The 23,548-nt window shown below is 36.2% G+C and overlaps 5 protein-coding genes across 5 annotated transcripts; 3 read left to right on the plus strand and 2 right to left on the minus strand.

Moving 5' to 3' along the window:
* Positions 1-110: 110 nt before the first annotated feature.
* Positions 111-2,983, minus strand: LOC125216313 (trihelix transcription factor GT-1-like). Its single transcript, XM_048117998.2, has 5 exons — positions 2,490-2,983; positions 1,352-1,390; positions 811-939; positions 477-701; positions 111-376 (listed from the first exon to the last, which is right to left on the minus strand). Exons 1-5 carry the CDS (start codon positions 2,887-2,889, stop codon positions 162-164), a joined length of 1,008 nt encoding a protein of 335 aa, XP_047973955.1. The 5' UTR covers positions 2,890-2,983; the 3' UTR covers positions 111-161.
* Positions 2,984-11,034: 8,051 nt separating this feature from the next.
* On the plus strand, positions 11,035-14,651 carry LOC125209731 (serine/threonine protein phosphatase 2A 57 kDa regulatory subunit B' theta isoform-like). The gene is made up of 2 exons (XM_048109315.2): positions 11,035-12,976; positions 14,090-14,651. The coding sequence occupies exons 1-2, from the start codon at positions 11,771-11,773 to the stop codon at positions 14,408-14,410; spliced, it is 1,527 nt and encodes a 508-aa protein (XP_047965272.1). The 5' UTR covers positions 11,035-11,770; the 3' UTR covers positions 14,411-14,651.
* Positions 14,652-15,817: 1,166 nt separating this feature from the next.
* Positions 15,818-18,760, plus strand: LOC125209732 (putative carboxylesterase 16). Its single transcript, XM_048109316.2, has 2 exons — positions 15,818-16,669; positions 17,973-18,760. Exons 1-2 carry the CDS (start codon positions 16,005-16,007, stop codon positions 18,511-18,513), a joined length of 1,206 nt encoding a protein of 401 aa, XP_047965273.1. The 5' UTR covers positions 15,818-16,004; the 3' UTR covers positions 18,514-18,760.
* Positions 18,761-19,550: 790 nt separating this feature from the next.
* LOC125215543 (multidrug resistance protein) lies at positions 19,551-21,763 on the plus strand. The gene is made up of 6 exons (XM_089068795.1): positions 19,551-19,868; positions 20,116-20,253; positions 20,667-20,753; positions 20,835-20,882; positions 21,185-21,351; positions 21,502-21,763. The coding sequence occupies exons 1-6, from the start codon at positions 19,599-19,601 to the stop codon at positions 21,512-21,514; spliced, it is 723 nt and encodes a 240-aa protein (XP_088924921.1). The 5' UTR covers positions 19,551-19,598; the 3' UTR covers positions 21,515-21,763.
* Positions 21,764-21,852: 89 nt separating this feature from the next.
* Positions 21,853-23,315, minus strand: LOC125215544 (sporulation-specific protein). The gene is made up of 2 exons (XM_048116987.2): positions 23,078-23,315; positions 21,853-22,169 (listed from the first exon to the last, which is right to left on the minus strand). Exons 1-2 carry the CDS (start codon positions 23,204-23,206, stop codon positions 22,056-22,058), a joined length of 243 nt encoding a protein of 80 aa, XP_047972944.1. The 5' UTR covers positions 23,207-23,315; the 3' UTR covers positions 21,853-22,055.
* Positions 23,316-23,548: the final 233 nt, after the last annotated feature.

Raw genomic sequence — 23,548 nt, forward strand, 5'->3', positions numbered from 1 at the left:
ACTGACGAAGGGGGGTGCGTGCATAAAGGTGAGACTCACATTTCATCAACTATTTTACAATTTGTCACAAGAATCTAACTAAGCATTGAATTATAGCAATTTGACACAAGAAACCACTATATTCCTTGACAAAAATTGCTGTATCTCTCCATACACAAGTTTCAGAGTAGAATGTTCTCAGTTGACGGCACACCACGATACACAGCCCCGGGACATAGCTCGTCCATGCTGTCAATATGCCGGTAGCCATTGTTCTCTCTCAAACAAGCCCAGAAACGTCTCGAGAGAAACTGGCGAAAATCATCATCTGTATAGAAGGTTTTCTCCTCTGTGTGCACTGGCAAGTGCTCTGGCGAACAAACTCTAATCATCAGGCCTGCAACAAGGGTTGTCATTTTCGAGCTTCACACGATGATCAAGGGAACTTCATCCTACAATCACCTTATAACTAATTAATGTGGCATTTTGTGCACTACCTTCATCGATGTGAAGAATGTAGTTTCCCATGGGCATTTCTCTGCCCAGTGCTCGAACAATATTATCTTCGTCTTCCAACCAGAAAGCGCGTTTTGTCCTCAGCCCAAATGCAGATTTGATGGCTTCCTTTATAGCATCTCCACTGCCATCAATACCTATCCTCTTTGTATACTCTTCCATCTTTACTGTTATCACCCTCCCACGGTAAGTGTTTCTTTGCTCACCTGCAGAATATGGAATATATCGATCATCTACTATCCCTACAAGACTTAAACAAAACGCAGATCACATGATCTAACTAGATTCATAATGTTAAATAAAATGTGGACTAACCTTTTCCTGGAAGAGTATCACTCCAATTCCATGGAGAAACATTAACTGCATCAGCTTCCGTGATGATGGAAAGAGGAGGTGCCTCGAGATCCATATGTGTTTCAGAGTTGAGCGCTGATCCGCCACTACCTGTATGCCGAAGATATCTTTTTGTTAGGAAGTTAGATCATTGCTGCTAGTAAGAGAGACGACAACTTAAAGTTGACCCTCACCAATATGAGCAGACATATCACTTAACATCATAGAGAGACATAAACCAGTTCAACAATCACTCTTTCAGGTGTTAGCGAAATGTCAGAGAACATGGTGTAATCTGGGAAGTAGAGCTATTCGACATTCTTGATATGACGCTTGAATTAGCAACAGATCACTTAGTGGAATGAGTGAGATCTTTATCTTAACATCTATTCTCATATCAGTCTAATAACTTCCCTTCATTCTTGCGATTTCTGTACAACAAGAGTCCACCGCTCTTCAGCAACAAATTAAGCACAGTGACGAAGGAACGACATGCAAAGATCCAATTGGACAACGCACATACCTTCCATATGCCCCAAAGTTAGACTAGCATCATCCACATCTGCACAGGCCAAGTAGAATAAAAAATTTAATGCAGCATTCTACTTCAAATATTTACCATATATATGTTCAATGGGCATGTAAAGGAGAGAACGTAGAAGATGGTGGCACTAAGTGAATTGATAGAACATGATTCTAAGATGTATAGATACAACTACGCTACAGAAATAGTCATCATTTATCCGTGAAGAAACCACCACAACAGCACCTATGCTGTAGTTCATCAACCCACTGCCTCACAAAATTTCTACAGCAGAGGGGAGAAGGGGATCATGTGTATACCCTGGTACAGAAAAGCCAGAGTGTCCAGGAAGGCCGGGAAGGGACAGACTAGATTGCAATTGAGAGGTACAATATGCCCTTCATCTTACTTTATTGGGACATTAAACCCTCAAACTCTTTCTAGTCCAAATAAACTGTCTTTTCTTTCCATCATAGAAGTACAGAACTAAGAAGCTCTTCATTTACAAAAACCAAATAATTTGGACACTCCATCTATTCGAGTTAGGATGCTTTTCCTTAATTGCTTACACGAACACATGGGCTTGTGGTTCTCCACCACAATGGGGGTTGCAAAGAAAATCGGGATGGATGGAAAACAAGCAGATTCTGACTGATTTTGAAAATCAATACAGCAACACCCTAAACCAGTAACAGCAACACCAATGTTGCAAAAATGATTTTGAAAATCGATACATTACTATTATATCGTTCGAGGTCATACAATACAGCACTGACTTCTTTTCTTGTAACTCAGCTACTCAGTAAAACTAGAGGAGACTCTACAACTACACATTTCTACAAATGAAATAGGCCAATCCCTACCCTACCCTCAATTGACGACGAAGCATCTCCCTCAATGGAATAGACCCCATCTACTTATGTTGAATCCCATCACATCATCCCACCAGAACCAGTTCTCCTTAAATTTGAATCATTTAATGTACCAAACAACACATACAATGAAGTGATATGACTCAATGAACCCCTAAACTATCGAACAAGGGAACAATTTATCTCTTCACAGTCAATTTTGAAAATAAGATATTCCTAAACAAACAGTATTGAATCAAAGAAAGGGGGAAAAAATCAAACCTAACCTTTCTCACCAACAGATTGCACAAACGAGTCCAATTCAGAATCCATCCAATTTCCGCCCCTCTCCGTCACAATGTCATCGATTTCACGGTAGAAGTTCATCTTGTCGCTCCCATCCGCATCAGGATTTATGTTCTGCTTCACCCCTCTGTACTGCCTCAGCAGATTCCTCCACTTTCCCGCACACATAGCCGCCGATCGATCGAACCCCCTCTCCCTCATCGTGGCGTGAATGTAGTCCCAGAGATGCTGGTTGAACTCGGAGGCGCTGAACATGAAATCGGTATCTCTGCGTAGAGATACGAGCGCGCGGGTTTCCTCTTCACCCCATGCCTCCGCCCGTTTCCTGGGAGCAGGTGGAGGCAGTAGTGGCTTGAATGAACTCTGGTTTGCGGTGATCATGGTGATTTCGTTGTTGAAACTATGAATCGAATTCCGAAATTGGAATTGGAATTGAAAATTGAAACAAGAATTTGGGGATTTGAGGTGTAAAGGAGCTCGGAGAATCTGACAGTTAGTATAGTTATGAAGTGATGCTTCATTTTATTGCGCGCTAATATACGTACATTTAATTTTAATTTTTCAGTTCTATTTTAAATTATCAACTTCTTTATTTAAACTTTGTTAAATTATATAAGTTCGCATTAGCCATTTCTGTTCATCCACAATTTAGAGTCGCGTTCTTTTTTTTTTTAATAAGATAAGTGGACCTCATAATTCACTAAATTATTATACTTCTCCAAGTATATTACTTTGATTCGTTTCAAGTTTTAAGAAATACTACTACTATAAAGAACAATAAATAGACGTATAATTTTATGATAAAATGTGGACGAGAAGAGTTAGTAGACGCGGGATCAATCTACCAAAAATAATACTACTACATAAGTAAATAAGACAATTTTAGGTGGATCACTCGTCTCACAATTTCTCCTAGTTAAACATCTTTAACATTAGAGTTCTTATGAAATGGATCTTGCGAGATGAGTATCCCCCTTTAAAAGCGTCACAATAGATAAAATGAGCAAGTTCCATTGCTCATTATTATTTACATTATATGTTCTACAACATTCTGAAAAGTTATAAAGCTTTATTTTTTTTATCAATTTTATTTGAAGTAATAGATAAAATGAGCAAGTTCCATTGCTTGTCACCTTATTTTTAATACAAAGTATCATTTATTGGCAATTTATTTGTGATGATATTGAGTGGTTGTGATAGCATACATCATAAACACCTCTTACTACAAGGGGATGAGAATGTTTCCTTACTTTCCAAAAATAGTAGTTTCATGCATGTAGGGAGCTCGAAAAACAGCCATATTTAGAGCATCGTAAAAAACATTAGACAATCTCCCTCTCTGCGTCCTAGCAAAGTAAGGTAGAGACGAAACAAGAGAGGAGAAGATCGATGGATATATATGAGTCGAACGGGCTGTCATGGGCAGATCAATGGGACCCTCAGCCGGCCCCATCGGAAATGCCCGAAAATAAGAAGGAGAAAGATGATTCTGACAAGTCCAAGAAGAAGCTAATCAACTTCAAATGGGTCAAGAAATGGTGCAAGAAATCCAAGAATAACACTTAGATTTCGCTGCACAATGTGGTCACATATATAAGTATATGATTTTAGGATGTTATCTTCAACTGTTTCTTGAATTTGTTTCTTTTTTTCTTGTTCGAATTAATTTCATATATAATTTTGTTTATTAAGTTCAATTTATACTTTATATCCTAAAAATTTCCCTTGTTATTTTGAAAAAAATGTATTTTTATTAACATGTGATCTAATCTTGTAATTGGAGGGCAAATTGATTAGGGCTGTGGTTTATGTTAGTGGCAATGTAACTTCTTTCTCAACACGGAGACACAAGAGAGAGAAGAAATTTGACAGAAAATATTGAACATAAAGTCATATAATACACAATTATTTGTAAATCTACAAAATCAACAAAAATTAGGGAGTCAAAAACCTTGAATGAGGGGAATATTGTAATTTCACAATGTTACATGTCCAGGGGCGACCACCACTTCTTGCCCCCAAGCCGGCCGTTACAAGAGGGAGATGTAGCACGGTTGCGACAGTTCGAATGACATGTGTAATTTATTTCTTACAAGTAAAAAGCTAAAATGTTAAACAATAACCAGTGAAGAAATAAATGTACGTGATTTGATAGTAGGCCTATGTACAACATAACGACTGGAAAGTATATATAACCCTTCTACATAATTTAATTCCGAAAGTCTAGAAATGAATTTATACTATCATGAGCCAAGTATTTAAACAATTCAATTTCACAAGGCTACCTCATAACATTATTTGTCAAAGTATGTCACCAATATATCATTTAAAATAAAAACTATTTTCTAAAATAGTACTAGTAGAATTGATACTACAATATATGCAACTCACCTTTTTTAGTCTTGATAAATAATATTATGATTAATCACTCAGTAACATTACTACAACAACAAAAGTTAAAATCTTGAGTTGTACAATCAATACCTTCAAATTCATTATTGTAGTGATCAAATATAATTCAGTATGCATTCAATTTTGATCTTTGTACAACTGGGAACACACAAGTGTAGAATGCGAACATATTAGTTGACAACTAAATATCACATCAAATAAGCTAAACTTAAGAAAACACATTACATGGATACTTAGATGTTATGTCAGATTTATCAATGGTTAAGACGTTGAGCTTCTACTAAGATAGGGAGCATGATACGACTATGTTTTAAGTGTATACCCAAACCCCATCCCGACTAATTTAACATCAATTAAAACAACTTCTGCTAATTAATTGAACCCCACCCTAGCCACATAATGTCATCATATAGAAACTTGCTCAATGTTTTGTAAACCAAGAATTGAAAGATACAACAATCATATGCAACACTTGATAAAAATAAGTGAATAGTTGAGTTTGGTTGGACCACGAACCTTGGTTAATCGTCGATTTGCTTCAAGCACACGCTTCACACCATCATTAGTGATTCCGAAGCACGCCACTAAGCTCAAGCATTCAAGATTACCCTGAGCCATACCCGCCAACTGCATGAGACCAGCGTCTGTGATCCTTACACACAAAGGTCGGTAAATGTGGATAGTCTTCCAAAACAAGGGATCCCCTTGGACAATAGATGACAAAGAATTACAAACCCTTTCTGTAAACAAAAGGTCTTCACTCCCAGATAGCTAAGGACGGTTCTCCATCAAATTCAGATGCACCCTCCACTTCCCTTGCGGATCCCATGTCAAGACTGCAACCAACGTTCTCCACATTGCAGGCTCGTTCAAATTCAACATCACCCTCTTACGTACTCAAGGCAAGATTGCAGTCAAACTGAAAACCGCAACGTAAATAATCCTGCATAATTGTACTTAGTCTCGTATTTAAATGAACAGTGCATGAAAGCGATTGGGACGTAAAAGAATGATTCCAAAAATATCCCGCATATAAACATAACCTTCTTGACAAAACTTGCTCCTCATGTAATTGTAACCTCCCCAATCAACCTCGAGATCCTCCAACCGACCAGTTTTGATATCCATCCTGAAAGGATAAGATGACAAATGGTCAATAGTGTCAACGGAGATTGATTCCAATGAGCTGCAACAGTCCCTCTCGCTCGCTGCTGAAGTTCAGATCACCAGCTTCCCACCTACTCACATTCCATGATCTTGAGTAGATTTCTACATTATTTTAAGAAATACCTTCTTCCAAGCACCCATTCCCAATCATCCTAACAGGTGATACCGGATTATCTTCGGAAATATGTGCCCGGGACACCGGCCTAGCTGAATAGTTCAAGCCCATTTCAATATCTCTACATCAATAATTTAGATTGCAGTGAAAATTGCAATGTAAGTATGAGGGGAATGTATCTCCTCATATTTTATCTCTTTTTTTGCAATTATAATTAGCTGAACATAGCACGTGACAATATATTTAGAATAGTGAACTTTTTACTCCCAATAATGGTGTACTATTGTATACTACTGTTAACTATAAATAAATGGAGTATTTCAAAGTTAAGAGTTCCAATCCACATTGCCCACATGGAGTATACTACTTTTGGCAATTACATCTAATTACGACTAAAGATAATATATAATCTTATCTCTTGCTAGGTTGATTTTTTTCTCAAAAGCTCAGATGCGATAATGCATGTTGATTCATTTCTATATTGTCAAGATTAGATTGTAGTTAGCTCATGATTATACATCTCACATCTCCATTTCTATGAATGATTTAATTCTAAACAAATCTCCTTTTGACTTATTCATATTATCTTGTTTAACAATGTATTAGAGTGAAAGGGAAAAAACGAATCAGATGTCTGGCCTAAACTAAGTTAAGCTCTTGTTCAAGATGACACGTTTTCATCTAGAAAAAAAAGAAAATCAATTATGGAAATTTAAGTGAAAAATTTGGGAGTTTGTTCAATTATCTCACACTTTCAGTTGGAGTGAAGTTGGATGAGAATTGTTTTAAGCATAAGGAGTAAATATAGGTTGAGAATTTTTTAACTACACTGTCACTATTCACGAGTCACGAGTATCATTTTAGTTTAGTTTCTGTTAGCATAATTTTTTATTTTATATGTTCGATTTCATTCTAATAGCTTCAAAATCATTATTAATATCATCGACATATAAATTTTATATTATAGCCTAAATCATCATTTTCTGAATAACTTTAAAGAAGAAAGAAAGATCATATTGAACTTTAATTTTTATACTCTATTACAAAATTATTGATGTTAGTAACGAATTTTATGATATCAGAATGGAATTAAATGAATAAAATAAAAAATAACGGTAAACTAAATTATATAGTATTAAGAACCGTGCTCAGTGACGTTATATGTACCAACTACCATGATATTGGGATACGATCAATTGCTAACTTTCTTAAGTTGCTAACTTGCTAACTTATCAATATAGAGAGTATTCGGCTTGCAAGATTATATCCGAGATTAAATTTGTAGTGTATTTGGTTCATGGGATTCAACCCCACAACTCAATTCTAGATGGATAATCATGGGATAATTAGTTGTAGCTAACCCCCTATGACTAAAATAATCTCAAAACTCAATCCTAGATTATATTTTGGTATTGTTTTATCTTGCAAACCAAACACCTCCATAGTGTATTAAAAATGTCAACACGATGACTGTAAAATGTCAATACATAATTTTGTTGAACTTCAATATAATATGTAGACATTTTGCTGTCACCGTGTTGACATTTTTAATACACTGTATTAATGAGTTAGTATAATTAGCAACTTAAAGTTACCAATATAATGCACCCATATATTTCTATATATACATATATTTATTGGTCAGGAGATTAGAGTTAAGGGATACAATCAACGGTGAGCAATCATTCCAACATGTGGGGTTTAAATTTATTTCATTTCACTAACTGTGGTGATTATGGTATATATGGTCCTCTAGCTATTGTATATTACCAAAAAAATGAATATTTAAGAAAGAAAAAGGAAATATTGGGAGAAAGAACTTTTGATATAATAATAAACTACACTTCCAAGAAAGAATTCGTATAAAAAATTATTAGAAGCACTTAGACAAAATTTATTGGTGCAAGCTCGATTTTATATAGTAATAATAAATATAAGTCAATTTAAGTATCAATTCTATTAGTCCCGTGGTTCCTAGAAAGATCATTATGATTGGGCCCAATTAATTTCTTGCATGTCATTTCATAAATTGGATTATTTTTTTCATAAAAATAAAAATGGAATCTTTATATATTAGTACTACATGATTCCCATTATTGTTCAAGTGTCTCATGTTATAATATAGGTGCAACCTACATTGCTTCAGTATAGGTTAAAGTAAGAGTTTTATAATATGTTGGGCACACTCTATTTAATAGCTTCACCTTTTAGAATAAGTTATAGTTATTAGAGTGAACCTCATGCTTTGGTTCAATTGGGGCATTATGAGATGCCATGGGTCGTCGGTCATCGTATGGGCTGCCGTTGGCAATTGATCGAAAACGTGGTGGTTTATTATGATACGGGTGCACCCCACATCGTCAAATGTATATATGTTTCCTCGGGGTCAACCCACTTGTTTTCATTATTACCGAGCTACCTTTGGAGCGGTTGTCAGCCTTGTGGTGCGACAACGACGTCTCAGTGTTCGCGATTGGGGTTTGCTTACGTTCTTTGTCGATCATCTATGCCAATGCGCTGTTGCACCGCTTCTACCTTCCGACTCTAACGACGACCTTTACAGTATGTTCGATCTCATAAATTTTATTCGTTCATGCTTTATTTATTTGCTCTTCTTTCGTCGTATGTTTTCTCTCTTATCCATGTCCCCATCTAATAAATTAGTCTTACTTTAATCATCCTATTTATTAAAATATAAAATAATATATTGGGCCTTTCCACTAACATTGCACAATGTTATTTTAATAAAAGAATATTTTAATGCAATCTCAATTGAAAAATTGGAGAAAATTCTAATAATAGACACACGAAAAATTTTGTGGGACCGTATTATATTTGGCCAATATAAATTCTAATTTAATTTGTTTATGGTACCAAATTATGTTTATAGACAAAAATCAGGGTAGGAAAACAGGTAAAATTCAGACAATCGACTCGAAAAATTAGGTATCTACACTTGAAAAATGCATTAACACTTTATCCGAATCTCGACCTCATTATCTTTTTGAGTTTTCAATTACTTGATGCGAGTATCCGAACTGATCAATCGGGTATCCAAAAACCAATGTTTTGGACATTGTCAAAATTTTCAAATAAAGTTGAATTCTCAAAATATACTATATTATGACTTGACAAAAGTGAAAGTAGTTTAATGAATTTTTTTTTTTTTTTTTTGTATATTTTTTTAAGTAAAATGTCAAATTGAACCATGTTTAATTGTATTTTATGTGATGTAAACAACATACTATATGGCAGCCAAGCACATTAACTAGAAATAGCAGAGCGAGAGTTTTATGGTAGAAATAGCCAAAGATTATTGAAATACTAGAGCTCCAGCTACTTATAAAAAAACACAAAACATAAAAGTTTATAAAGAATTATAGAATTGGTAGAAATCAATGGTTGAACTAGAAGTTTTAAGGTGTTATATCATCATTGTTGCATGTGTAGTTTGTGTATATTTGTAAAAAAATCACATTTAAAACATCTTTGAAAAGATTTTTGCCCCTTAATAAAAGCTACTAATATTAAAAAAATTATGGAGTCTATCGGATATTTAGAAAATACAATATATCTATAATATTCTAATTTTTTATCTCTGATCCCGCTTTCGATACCGTTAATTATAGTATTGGGTTGCCAATACCCGACGGATATCAGATGGGTATGTTATAAGATGCTACTACCATTTTCTGTTTTCCTACCCTAAACAATGTAAAATGGCACGTTGTAAATGTTTTCTACTCTTCTAATAGTTAGTCAAGAAATCCATTTTTGAATCGTAAACAAAATAGACAAAATAGAATAAAACAAAAGATCATTCAAAAGATCCTTAATTTGTTTTGAAAAGTCGTTTTAGGGGGTCAAGGTTCGAATTTAAATAATGCAAATTTCTACTAAGATTACAAATTTGTCATTCGATATAATTAATTTGTATTTGGATATTTAGTTCATTCTGATTAGATGGAAAATCTTATAATTACATTTTTTTGTGAATTTATATCGCTTACTTTGGAAATTAGATCTATTTTCACCTACCATTGTTTTTTTTTTTCATGCCAACTTATTTTAAATCAACTCAACCACGGTTAAATCCAGTACTATCATTTAGTAAAGGGACTTTAAATTTTACTACTATTTCTTGAACGGTAAATTTCACTCTACTACTCCATGACTTTATATACATCAAGTTAATGTTTTTTTTTTTAACTTTGAGAATAAGAAAAAGGTACTTGGTATTCGATAGGAAGAGTAGTTTAGTATGACATATTGCATATTTCATAAGTTATTTTATTATGAAATCAATAGATATATAAATTTTAGAATGATAAAAAGATTTCGATAGTACAGCCTGAAATTTATAAAATCATGGTATGATTATACCATGATTCGAATAGAACTTATTCGAATTTAAGATAATTAATTCAATTAACATCTCTTAAATTATCACACTTATATTTTTCATTATAAAATTAATATAGTAATAGTAATAAAATTGAATTAACCGCTTTCTCTACATTTTTTTAAAAATTTTGCAGTCAAATGATCTTTTGAAAAAGTACTACTATTAATTAGTACCCCTTATTTTAATACAGTATTTGGTTGTTGCCACCAAACCCATTTATCGATTTATTAAAAAAAAATCAATGATAAACAAATTTGTTATAACCTAAATTGAGAAGAAAGAAGCGATTCTTTTGACTTTGACATAAGATGAATGTGGATAATTATCTGTGATTAAATTGAAATTCTCAGAAACTGCCCCACTCCCAATTAATCAAACATAACCATTGCGCGTCAACAAATAACAAATAAATTAAATAAAGAAAATTACAGATAAGGGGAGAGAGAAAGTAAAAGGAATTTCAAGCAGAAAGCAGAATAGTGAAGTTTTGTCCCCTTTCCATCTCATTTAACCTTGCTCCGTCGTTCCTGAACTCTGCCTCGTGTATTGTGCAGATTTTGAATTCCTCCATTTCTTCAACAAAAATCTATCTTTTTGCTTATTCCATTTGTTCGAATTTTGAAGTTCTTGATTTGGTTATGCTTTATTTTTAGCATTTGCTGCAGTTTTCTGATCGTTTGCTTCTGTGGGTTTGTGAAGTTGATTTTTGGGTGTCGGAGTTTAAGTCAAAATATTGCAAATTTAATGCAAAGATTGGATTTTTTGAGTGGAAAGTGGGAGATTTTGATTAAGGCATGAAGGAGGCATGGGGTCGTCTGTATTGACTGCGACATTAGTGGGCTTTCTTGATCTTTGGTTGAGAGGGGGTTTCTGCATTTAAAAAAGGGGTCTACTCTTTGCCCCCTTTGATTAGTTAAATCAAGGAGATTGAGAAAAATTGCACACAAGGGTTGACGCGTATTCAGCAATTTTGGTGAGTCAAGCCTCGAGCTCATGAATTCTTTAATGTCAATACTGTTTCTTGACTTTTGCATCTGTGTTTGAGGGTTTGTGGAGAAAGAAAGAAATAAAGGAGAGGAGAGAGAGAGATTTGAGTGTTGATTCAGTTGGTTTTGATTGTGATTTTTTGGGGTTGGTATTGGTTTTGGTTAGTTACTCTTAACATGATTAACAAGATATTTAGTAAGATTCCAAGGAAGAGCTCAAAATCTGGAGGAGAGCCTAGCCCCTCCTCGAGTTCTTCGACTGCTTCGAAGAGAAATGAAGGGGGGAATAAGAGATTGAGTAGTGCAGTGGATGATGCTAATGCTATCACTGCCCCGTTCTCAGTTTTAAGCGTTGGCAACAACGGAGATGATAGGTTTCTTCGAGATAGGAACTTGAGAGGGGATGTAAACATAGCTTCTGCTTCGTATGAAGCGTTGCCAAGCTTTAGGGATGTCCCGAGCTCTGAGAAGCAGCTATTGTTCATCAGGAAGGTGAAGATGTGTTGTGTCGAATTTGACTTCACTGACCCCACGAAGAATCTCAAAGAGAAGGAGATCAAGCGGCAGACTTTGTTAGAGTTAGTCGAGTACTTGACTTCTGCAAGTGGGAAGTTTAGTGAAAATGTGATGCAGGAGGCTGTTAAGATGGTGTCAGCCAACATCTTTAGGGAGTTCACGCCTCAGCCTAGGGAGAACAAGCTTGTTGATGGCGTTGATTTGGAAGAGGAAGAGCCTGCGATGGACCCCGCGTGGTCTCATTTGCAAGTTGTGTATGAATTCTTGCTGAGGTTTGTTGCTTCGCCAGAGACAGATCCGAAAATTGCCAAAAGATATGTGGATCATTCCTTTGTGCTGAAACTGCTCGGCCTCTTTGACTCTGAAGATCCGAGGGAGAGGGAGTATCTGAAAACCATACTACACCGCATCTATGGGAAGTTCATGGTGCACCGGCCCTTCATTAGGAAATCAATCAATAACATATTCTACCATTTTGTTTTCGAGACGGAGAAACACAATGGCATTGCTGAGTTTCTTGAAGTCCTTGGCAGCATAATCAACGGGTTTGCTCTGCCGCTCAAGGAGGAACATAAACTGTTTCTTGTCCGGACTTTGATTCCTCTGCATAAGCCGAAATGTTTGGGGATGTATCATCAGCAGTTATCTTACTGCATTACACAGTTTGTCGAGAAAGACTGCAAGCTCGCTGATATCATTATCAGGGGACTGATAAAGTACTGGCCCGTTACAAACAGCTCGAAGGAAGTTCTGTTTCTTAATGAGCTCGAGGAGGTATTGGAAGCAACTCAGGCGCCAGAATTCCAGCGCTGTATGGTACCTCTGTTTCATCAAATTTCGCGAAGCTTGAATAGTTTGCATTTTCAGGTACTTATTATACACTCCCAGAATCCTTTGCTTGTTTTTTCTTTCTGAATTTTGTTTGAATATCTGTTTCAAAGAACTTTTGATATGCTCCTATGTCCTTCAAGAACTTTTATATGCCAATATTTTTTCGATAGTGGAATTTAGCTCATTGATTTTATGTATTCTGATGATTTGAGATCATTGATGCATATGCCAATGGGAGTGGGATCAGCAACTTGTTGTATGATTCATGTTTCGAGGTTCAGATTGTATACCACCATTTCGATCGAAGTATGGTTCAATCAATTACTAATTGAATATGTTGTCATTTTCTTCATTTATCAGTGTCATAACTCGGTGAACTCCTTAGAAATATTGAACTGCATCCTATTATATCTGCATTTAACGACTATTAGATATGGCAATCGAAATAGACATGATTTCTGTTACTGTTGAGTTTCTGTATAGAGAACTGATGACTGCACGCGTTCACATTAATGAGCCTCTGGTTAAAGTAATTTTAGTTGTGAATTTGCATGTCATAAGCCACATACAGTTTATTCCCGAAGATAGTAACGGGTGATGAGTAGGTGGGACTGGTGATGTAATCCACACCTTGCCCCGGCTTCAACCGTGTATTTATGTTGTAATATATATGTCCTCGTTGCACCTGTGTGGATCCTCGTTGCTCTTGATGAGGATACTTTATCTTATCAATTAGTAATTTGATCGAAACCAAAACTTGATTCGCTTATAGGTAATGAACTTAAAACTTCGGAAGACAAACTGCAGATGCTAACATGTAGAATATACTAAGGTTGATATGTGTGTGAGGATTACAAGGTTGGGCCAGGAACATTCACCCTCGTCCCATCCTTCTCGTTGGGAGAAAAAAAGGAAATCTTGACTGTCATTACCACCGCGACTTGCATTTAAGAAAAAAAGAGATCTTGACTTGTATGGTTTGGCAACGGTAAAACAGCATGTTCTCGAATGTTGTTCTCAAATGTTCTGATACAAGAATGGTGTTCTCGAATGTCTATACAAATCCTGATATTTTCGTAGTTGATGGAAATTCGTTTCAAGAATGTGTCTTGAAAATTTAGCTGATTATGTATTTATTTGTCGATTTAGGTGGCGGAGAGGGCTTTGTTTCTGTGGAACAACGATCACATCGAGAACCTGGTAAAGCAGAACCGCAAGGTGATACTTCCGATCATCTTCCCCGCGCTGGAGAAGAACGCTCGGCATCACTGGAATCAGGCGGTCCACAGCCTGACCTTGAACGTGCGCAAGTTCTTCTATGATCTCGACCCGGACCTATTCAAGGCCTGCCAGATCAAGTTCCAAGACGACGAAGCGAAGGAGAACGACATCCGAGAGAGACGCGAAACGACGTGGAAACGCTTGGAGCAAGTGGCTACTGCTAAGAAGGCTGCAAATAATGGTCCTTGAACTGGATTGTTTTTGTTTCTTGGAGATTTGTTGTCATATTTGTTTTGATTTTCTGAATTTTTGTCAATTTCTATATATTCTTTCCCTTTTTGTGGTTTGCATGAGGGTTGAGAGGAGCTTCATAATTAGACGGTAGGTTTAGCCGTTGGTGTATTTCTTTTGATTTTTGAGACATGCTGAATTTCAGTTTCTTTTTATGGCTGCAAAAGGCAGCCAATTTAAGGATATTTGTTCTTAAGTATATCTGTTCTTAATAAGCCTAAATTGGGTTTACTCTTGCTCCATTCAAATAGTATGAAATATATGCACTGTTTTTTGTTTTTGTTTTTATTTTTATTTTTTAGGAAAACAAATTATGTGCTTTTTTATATTTTAAGTATGTCATTTTTATTCCAATTGTTTAATTTTAATGAATTAAAATTTTAAAATATTAGTACGATTTAAATAATTAAGAATGAAATTTGCAATTTGCATATATTTTGACTTCCAAATTTGCACTTAAATGTTTTTGGACGTTTTTCTTTTCTTTTTATTCATTATTTTAACAACTTTTTTTCATTTCTCAAGTCAATTTTGAAGTCCTTTTCTTTTATCTAATTTTCCCCTCCAAATCATGTCATCTTTGACAATTTGATTTTCAATTGCATCGCAACTGCTTTATTCATCCATTAGAATATACATTTTTCTTTATAGTCTATCCCATAAAAATTATACTACTTTATATTAATCCATAATAATTCACAAATGGATTTGAGATTTTGATGCAATGGACTGGAGAGAATGTATAGTCTATCCCATAAAAATTATACTACTTTATATTAATCCATAATAATTCACAAATGGATTTGAGATTTTGATGCAATGGACTGAAGAGAATGTAATCTCAAGTGGGACAACAAATCGCATATCAAAGTAGGGTCGAAGGTCGACCAAAACTATCACCCGTATATAAGGATCGGAAAATTTTATTAGATTCGGCATTTAGAGCCATCACTGACTCCAATATCAAAATGATCTACCTAACTCTTCTGAGTTGATATTCATTTTCGTTTTTCATCTGTCACTCATTATCAGGAACAACCACTGTACAACTCCTACCTTTTGACGATGTCACTTACTTTCTTCAGTATCACAAATTCTATTTCCTAAATCCGCATTTAAACAGAGTCCATTCATATCACTTACAAATAATTAAAACGACAATTATTTCAACCCGCCCCAAATGACCAAATTCTCAATAGAATCTCCAATAATTTAATTTAAAAACAACATAAGGTGACTATTATTGACAGCCGCTGTACCTTCCAGCAATGGTGCAACCAATCAATGCTGGCACCAAAGTCCAGGTTGGAATCCAAGTCACATTTTCACAACAATATTAGTACTATATATAAACAAAATAAATTCAAACTCTAGAAAATATTCTCTCTAGAAGCTCTCTCATCATCACCATCATCACCATCATCATCATCCATGGAATTGAATCAGTCTCGTTCAAATCTAGCATCTTTCTCCATGTAAAAATCAAATCTTTTTTCACACACGCAGAAAATTCCCTTCGATAAATGCTTCCATTTCTGCGTGTGAATCAACAATGCCGACCGTCACAGTCAAATTGTACAGCGTCCTCTTCAAATTCTTCCTCAAACGCAAGCTCCTCACCTTGATCGACGCCGCAATTGACCCCTACGGGATCGCAATCCGCCCCGATGAAGCCGTGGCTGCCGCCAACCCCAGCTTCTCCGACGACGGCGTCGCCACCAAGGACCTCCACATCGACCCCTTAACCCCTCTCTCGCTGCGAATTTTCCTCCCGGACTCCGCCGTCGTTTCCCCCAAATCGGTCCCCAACCTTAGGGTTAGGGTTCCGAAGGGGGTTTACGGCGGGTATCTGCCGGAGAGCAGCGGGCGGAATTGCCGGAAGCTGCCGGTTATTCTGCAATTCCACGGCGGGGGGTGGGTTAGCGGGGGGAGCGACACGGTGGCGAACGATGTGTTTTGCAGGAGGGTGGCGAGATCGTGCGACGCGGTGGTGGTGGCGGTGGGGTATAGGCTGGCGCCGGAGAGTCGGTATCCGGCGCCGTTCGAGGATGGTGTGAAGGTGTTGAATTGGCTGGCGAAGCAGGCGAATTTGGCGGAGTGGGGGCGGTCGTTGGGGAATAGGAGTGGTGGAGGAGATGGGAGGAGGTTGCAGATTGCTGATGGATTTGGGGCTTCCATGGCTGAGCCGTGGTTGGCTGCTCATGCTGATTTATCTAGGTATACATATCCTCTGTTTAAGCTTAAGCTGATATTCATGAGATTGAGAGTGATTTTTTTTGCCAATTTGTGTTTGATTTTGTTGAATTCAGTGCATATGATTGTTCATACTTCGTGTTTTGCAGATTGACATGTTTAATGTTGCTTCATTTCTTTCCCCCTCTTGTGAGATTGTGAATCTTTGTGCTTGCGTAGTTGATATTCTTGAAATGGAGACTGAATCTTTGTGCTTTTTTAATGCTTCCTTAGTTGATTAGGAATTATTTGCCAATTTTGTGTTTGGTTTTGTTGAGTTTAATGCATATGATTGTTTAATGTGCTTCGTTTATTTCCCCCCTTTGTGGGATTGTATTACTAGATCACTTAAAAGGGAAAATTGGAAGTGGTTTCAATGAATTGATGCAGATTTATCTAGATAAATCCTCGGTTGAAGCTGAGATTTAGCTGCGATTCTTGAAATCAAGACTGAATCTTTGTGATTCTCTAATGCTTGCTTAGTTAGTCCTGAAATTTAATTATGTGTTTGATTTTGTTGAATTTAATGCATATGATTGTTTAATGTGCTCCAATTATTCCTCCCTTTGTGAGATTGTGATACTAGATCACTTAAAGGGGAATATTGGAACTGATTTAAATGAACTGATTCAGATTCATCTAGATATTTCCTCTGTGTAAGCTGAGATTTAGCTGAGATTCTTGAAATGGAGACTGAATCTTTGTGCTTCTTTAATGCTTGCTTGGTTGATCTTGAATGTTTTGCAACTTTTATGTTTGATTTTGTTGAATTTAATGCATATGATTGCTTATTTCCCTCCTTTGTGGGATAGTGATACTTAAAAGAGATAATTGAAAGTGATTTCAATGAACTGATGCAGTTCTTCTTGGATATGGTGATGCTATTCATTTCAATGAACTGATGCAGATTTATCTAGGTGTATATATCCTCTGTTGAAGCTCAGATTTAGCTGAGATTCTTGAAGTGGAGACTGAAACTTTGTGTTTCTTTAATGCTTGCTTAGCTGATCTTGTTTTTTCCAATTTGCGTTTGATTTTTGTTGAATTTATTTATCTGTTTGTTTACGCTTCATGGTGATTTATCCAGGTATATTTTCTCTGTTGAGTGAGCCGATATTCTTGAAATCGAGACTATTTATTTGCCAATGCGTTTGATTTTGTTGATTTAATGCGTATGAATATGACTGCTTATGCTTCATGATTTGCAGATTAACAATTTTAATGCTGCTTCATTTGAATGCACATTTATTATAAAGAGATGCTGATTTCTGTACATCTTTGAAACCAGGTGTGTTGTTCTTGGAGCGAGCTGCGGTGCGAACATTGCCAACTACGTCGCGCAATATTCCGCCAAGGCAGGAAAGCTTCTCGACCCGATAAGAGTGGTGGCTCAAGTTCTGATGTACCCTTTCTTCCTCGGAAGCATCCCCACTCCATCAGAGATCAGACTGTCGTCTCATTCATACCTCTACGACAAATCCATGGCCTTGCTCGCGTGGAAGCTGTTTCTACCAGAGGGCGAGTTCAGCCTGGACCATCCCGCAGCCAACCCTCTCAACCACGCTCGGGAAGTGGCCCTCAAGTACATGCCACCGACTCTGACCATCACTGGCGAGCATGATTGGATGCGCGACCGTGCCATTTCCTATGCAGACGAGCTTCGGAAGGTCAAGATAGACGCCCCTGTTCTCGACTACAAGGACTCGATCCATGAGTTTGCAACGCTAGATGCGCTGCTCAAGACCCCACAGGCTCAGGCTTGCTGCGAGGACATTGCTATATGGATGAAGAAGTATATATCTCTGAGAGGCAACGAGCTGTCTTACTAGCAAGATTTAGATGGAACTGAGGCCACACGATTTGAAGTGATTTTGTGGTGGGGAATGAATCAATGGTGCTGGTTGATTGTATGATCGATAGGCTGAGAGCTGCTATACATTTTTGTACAGGTTTGAGTAGTGAGGTTTGTGGTTTCTTTCCTTGTAGTAGTAATAATCTTTCTTGTGCAATAGTTATTCCAGTGTACATTAGTTTTGGATGGATAAATTATTTTATTATTATTTTTACATTAAAATCTTTGTTGTGTAGATAATAGTATTACACAGTTTATACAAATGTTTCTTCTTGGTACACAAAGTATTATCAATATTATATTGAAACAAAAAAATGCCGAAATATATTAAAATGAAATATATATGAAACTCTTCGTGCCAATATAAAACAAAAAATGAAATATTTTGTAGTACTATGGTCTATGAGTGATGTAAATACCTCAATTTGGTTGAGAATGATTCACGCCACTAGTTTTGAAATGTAAATCCAATCACAAATTTTAATTTCCAAAATCATTTTACAAATAATTAGAGCACAAAATCCATAAATGTTAATTTTAAGAGATTTACGATACTTTGTTAAATACAGCTACATATGGATTTCAATATAGTTATTCGTTCTGAAAATGGAATACTATTTAGTCACGTAAGTTTGAAAATGAAATATTAAATCACAAAATTTCATTTTTTCTCAATTGTTATATCAAGTAACAAAATGGAGTAATATTTATGGTGATGATCAAAATTTCATTTTGTTGTATAGTGATATAACAATTGAGAAAAGTTGAAACTTTGTTATTTAATACAGAGTATTTTATTTTCTAACTTTACTAGTATGATCAAAATTCATAATTTAATTAACTATTAGTATTCTTTAATTTAATAATAAAATATAAGTAAATTAATTGATAATTTGTAGTGAAAATGAGACATAAATCCACAAAATACTAGCAAGGAGAAAAAACAAAAAATACAACCGAAAATTTATGTGGATAAGGCTTAGCCATAAGGTCCCATCCGAATCATGAATCTTCAAAATTTGTACTCAAAATTTAGAGTGGGAGAGAGAGAGGTGTGTGGTTATGGAGGTAGCGATGTCTCTGAATCCATTGGTGCGACTTCCCTTATCCTCCAATGGAAGAATGCAGGATGATTCAGTCATCAGACACTCACTCTTTTCCACAAGAACACCATCTTCAACCAATCAAAAGCCCCACAGATTGATGGTGGTTGAAGCTAAAGGCAAGAAAGGAATGGCTTCTCGACAGTACCAGCGGACCCCACCGCCCCCTCTTCCCAAGCTTGAAGATGATGGCAACCCCAAGTTTGTTGTCTTCATTCGCATGGCTAATGTAATTGCACTCTAATTCATGTTTCTTGATTCTGTTGCAATCTGGGGATGTGTTTATGGGTTTGGAACATGTAGGAAAACACAGCTAAGTGATCATGATTCTTGAATTGCAGTGTAATCTATGTTTTGGGCTACAAGTTTCTTGATTGTAGTTGAATTGGAATCTTTTTGAGTGTGCTGTCTGATTATGTGGATTTGCAACTTTTAAGGATTGAAATGAAAAAAAAATGGTGGTTTGATGTTTGCAGGTTTACCTTTGGTATCCTCTTAATATTGTGACTGGTGGGACAACAGCAAAAATCATGGTGGCTGCAAAGGATAACTTTCTTGGCAAATATATATACAAAGACACTCTAGCTAGGAATCTTGCATCAGTCATCTATAAAGTGAGTTTTCTACCCCTCCATAATATAAAATCTCTCTAGTCTCAGATGAATTTGTTCATCCATTGAGGTGAAGTTTGGTCTACATTAGACCAGATGATATTAAATGATGAGTGTGGGATGGATAATCGTGAGATACAGTGTAATCATAGCACTGTGGAGAAGGGTCGAGATACATGGTCACGGGACAAGTTTTTGAGAAAAAGTGCAACCGAACAAGAGATAAAAATAGACATGGCCTCTAGTCATAGGTAATACTAGTAAGAACCGATACGGGTCCTAAGTGGATATGATCATAGTATTAGATTATGCAGTTTAGAAAACACATAAATCATCAAGAGTCATATATTATGTTATTGCAATTTGATTTTGATGATGAAAATAAAGCAAGCACAATGTGTGTTCCATGGTAACAGGATGAAAAGGAAATACAGAAGATGGCACAGAAACAGTTTCGTGTATTGCGGTCTGCCACAGATTTCCGATACGGCTACAAACTTGTTGTAATGATTCGAATCTCTTGTTTCGGTCTCAAGATCCTAATGCTACCTGAAATGTTCTAACTCTTGCAACTAACATGCTAGGAAAACAACAATTTGAGGGCCGCACTTGCTGCGAATGATGTAATCGAGGTATATATATAGTACTTAGCTGCCCGCCTTCACCTTTTCTTGCTCACACGGTTATATATGTAGAACTGTTTCGCGTAACAAATAGAAGAGGGCGGAAATTGATCTGACAAATCTGAACTCTTCAGCCTTGGATGTCGATGAAAACGATTTCACATGGCTGTTCTGCTTCTATAATTTTAGTTGATTTATACTAAGCTCTTAAATTATGTGGCACGAATGATGTGCCACTTGCTACAAGCACATTGTATTCTTCCGTGTGAGTCCTCTTAACAAGCATCGTGTTTTGGGGGGTAATTTTGCAGCTTCCCAGACCAGAAGAACTCAAAACCGTTGTTGACAAGGTGAAGGACTTCTTTGGCGACGCCAAAGAATCTTTCGGGAAGATGACATTCTTGGACACCGGAGATGATTCGTCAGAAGACGAAGTTACTAAAGAGGCTCCTAAAGAAAAATCCAAGGAGAAATCCCCGTGAGTCTCGAAATTCTGTATATTCAAGAGTAAATTATCCTGTATGATGGTGGTTGAGCTTGAATACGGATATTTGACCCGTCTTTACACAATTTTGTGTGTTCTTTATATCCTCATCTCGTCGTGACTGTCTAGATGAATTCTTATCAGGGTGAAGAGCTGAATCTACTCTGCCAGAGAAAGAAGTTGAAGACTTTACAGAGAGGCATGGACAACAATCACCACATCATTTGTTTATATAGAACAGTTTCATATTCCAGTCATCTTTTAGTTTTAGATTTGTTCTTGAATTATAACTTTGAGATGACTTTTCTTGGCATATTCACCGTTTGATTTGATCAGGGAAACATGCTATGGTGTTGTGAATATTATATGGATTTTGAATATAGAAATCGAATCAAGTGTGTGAATATTGTATGGATTTTGAATATAGAAAAATAACATGTGTGCAAGTTACCACAGATGCAATATATCTATTTGTCACAACTTCACAAAAACTGATTAATCAGAACACAAACCAACTTATTATTAAAGCACCACACGATGTCGCCTTATACATGAACAAAGAGGAAAGTAGAGTAACAACATTGACAAATTAGCAAATTTACAGACATTGTGAACCTGATTAACGGAATCACCCACACATGGATCTGGTCATAAGTGTAGTAGCGTCTGAACTCATTATGGCTACGACCGTATATGGCTTATTGGGAATCCTTTGCTGCTTTTCTCTGGCGAGCTAGTTCCCTTGCCATCTCCCTCATTTCCTCCGGGGATGGGGGCCGTTGAGCTTCAGGAGGATAGACCACATATTCGCGCTACAAAATACATTAAAACATACGAGAAAATAAGGTAGAGTCCATCCATATTCCTGACACTGATACCTACTTGATCAAGATCAATATTCTACTATTTGTACAATGATGCAGCAAATCAAAGCTTGTTTAACAAAAGCAGAGAAGAGAATTGAAGCTGAAGCATCATTCATTTCTCAATATTGTTGACTTGGAAGATAAACTAAGCTTCATCATAAACTGTCAACTTCTACATTGTCAAATGTAAAATAACCTTTTTCGTTATGGCAAGATAAATTGAACTAATGATAATGGAAGCTTCACCATAAACTACCAACCTCAACACTGTCAAATTTAGTACTACTACTAGTTTAATTTGTAACTTCAGTGAGATTTTAAATATCCCACCTTTACTCGGTTCTACCCAAATTAAACCCTAATTCCAATTTCCAACCACCGTAACCCAACAGAAGCAGTAAAAGCGAACATATACAGACCAAATAAAACACTCAGAAATGAGAAAAAATCATCCGAAGCACGATTAAACATCATAAATGAAGCTCAATTACACAAAAATCAGTCAGTTTATTACTAAAAGCACCAAATAGAACACTCAGAAATGATACAAATGTAGCTCAAATCCTTAAAAATCAGTCAGTTTATTCCCAAATTCAACCCTAATTTCGACCGCAAAGCGAAGATTTACACACCAAATAAAACAGTCAGAAATGAGAAAAATCCATCTTAAGCACGATTAAAATATCAAAATGTATCTCAAATCCAGAAAAATCAGCTCATGAAATCACTCTATCGCCAAATCAATGCCTTCTCTTTTCAGGATTAATTAACTAAAATCCTAAATAGCATATAAAAAATTAAAAATCGCATAGGCGAACAAAAACATAGGTCATGAAAATGGAAAGAATTCATACATTTCTCATAACTTTCTGGAGATTCTTTGTATTGCTAGCGAAGAAGTACATCAATCCGATTGGAACAGTGACGTACACTGCAAATTTCGCAATCTCCAAAATTCCTTTCGATGTGCCCAAAGACGACATTTCTCTTGATCCGATTCAGCAGAAATAATTTGGGGTGAAGATATAGAAATCAGTAGCTGAATTGCGGAAAAACCGCTTGAGGTAAAAGAGAAGGGTATGAATTGCGATACGTAGAGCCTTTCGCTATCTCAAATTTCAAATGAGCTCTCTATGGGCCAGGCCCAATAGTAGTTATGAGAAGTTTGAAGCCCACTATGAAGCATCTAATTGGGCCTTGTTATTCCCGCTTGTGAGAGTAATAAATTATAGAATAAAAAAATAAAGAGTATAATTTTAAAAATCAATCAGAAAAATTGTTAAATTGTCCAAAAGATTTATGAAGCTAATGGCAGATATATTCAT

The sequence above is a fragment of the Salvia hispanica genome, chromosome 3 (genome assembly GCF_029641045.1).
Source record: "Salvia hispanica isolate PSC_SH4W2 chromosome 3, Shi_PSC_v1, whole genome shotgun sequence".
Taxonomy (NCBI): Eukaryota; Viridiplantae; Streptophyta; class Magnoliopsida; order Lamiales; family Lamiaceae; genus Salvia; species Salvia hispanica.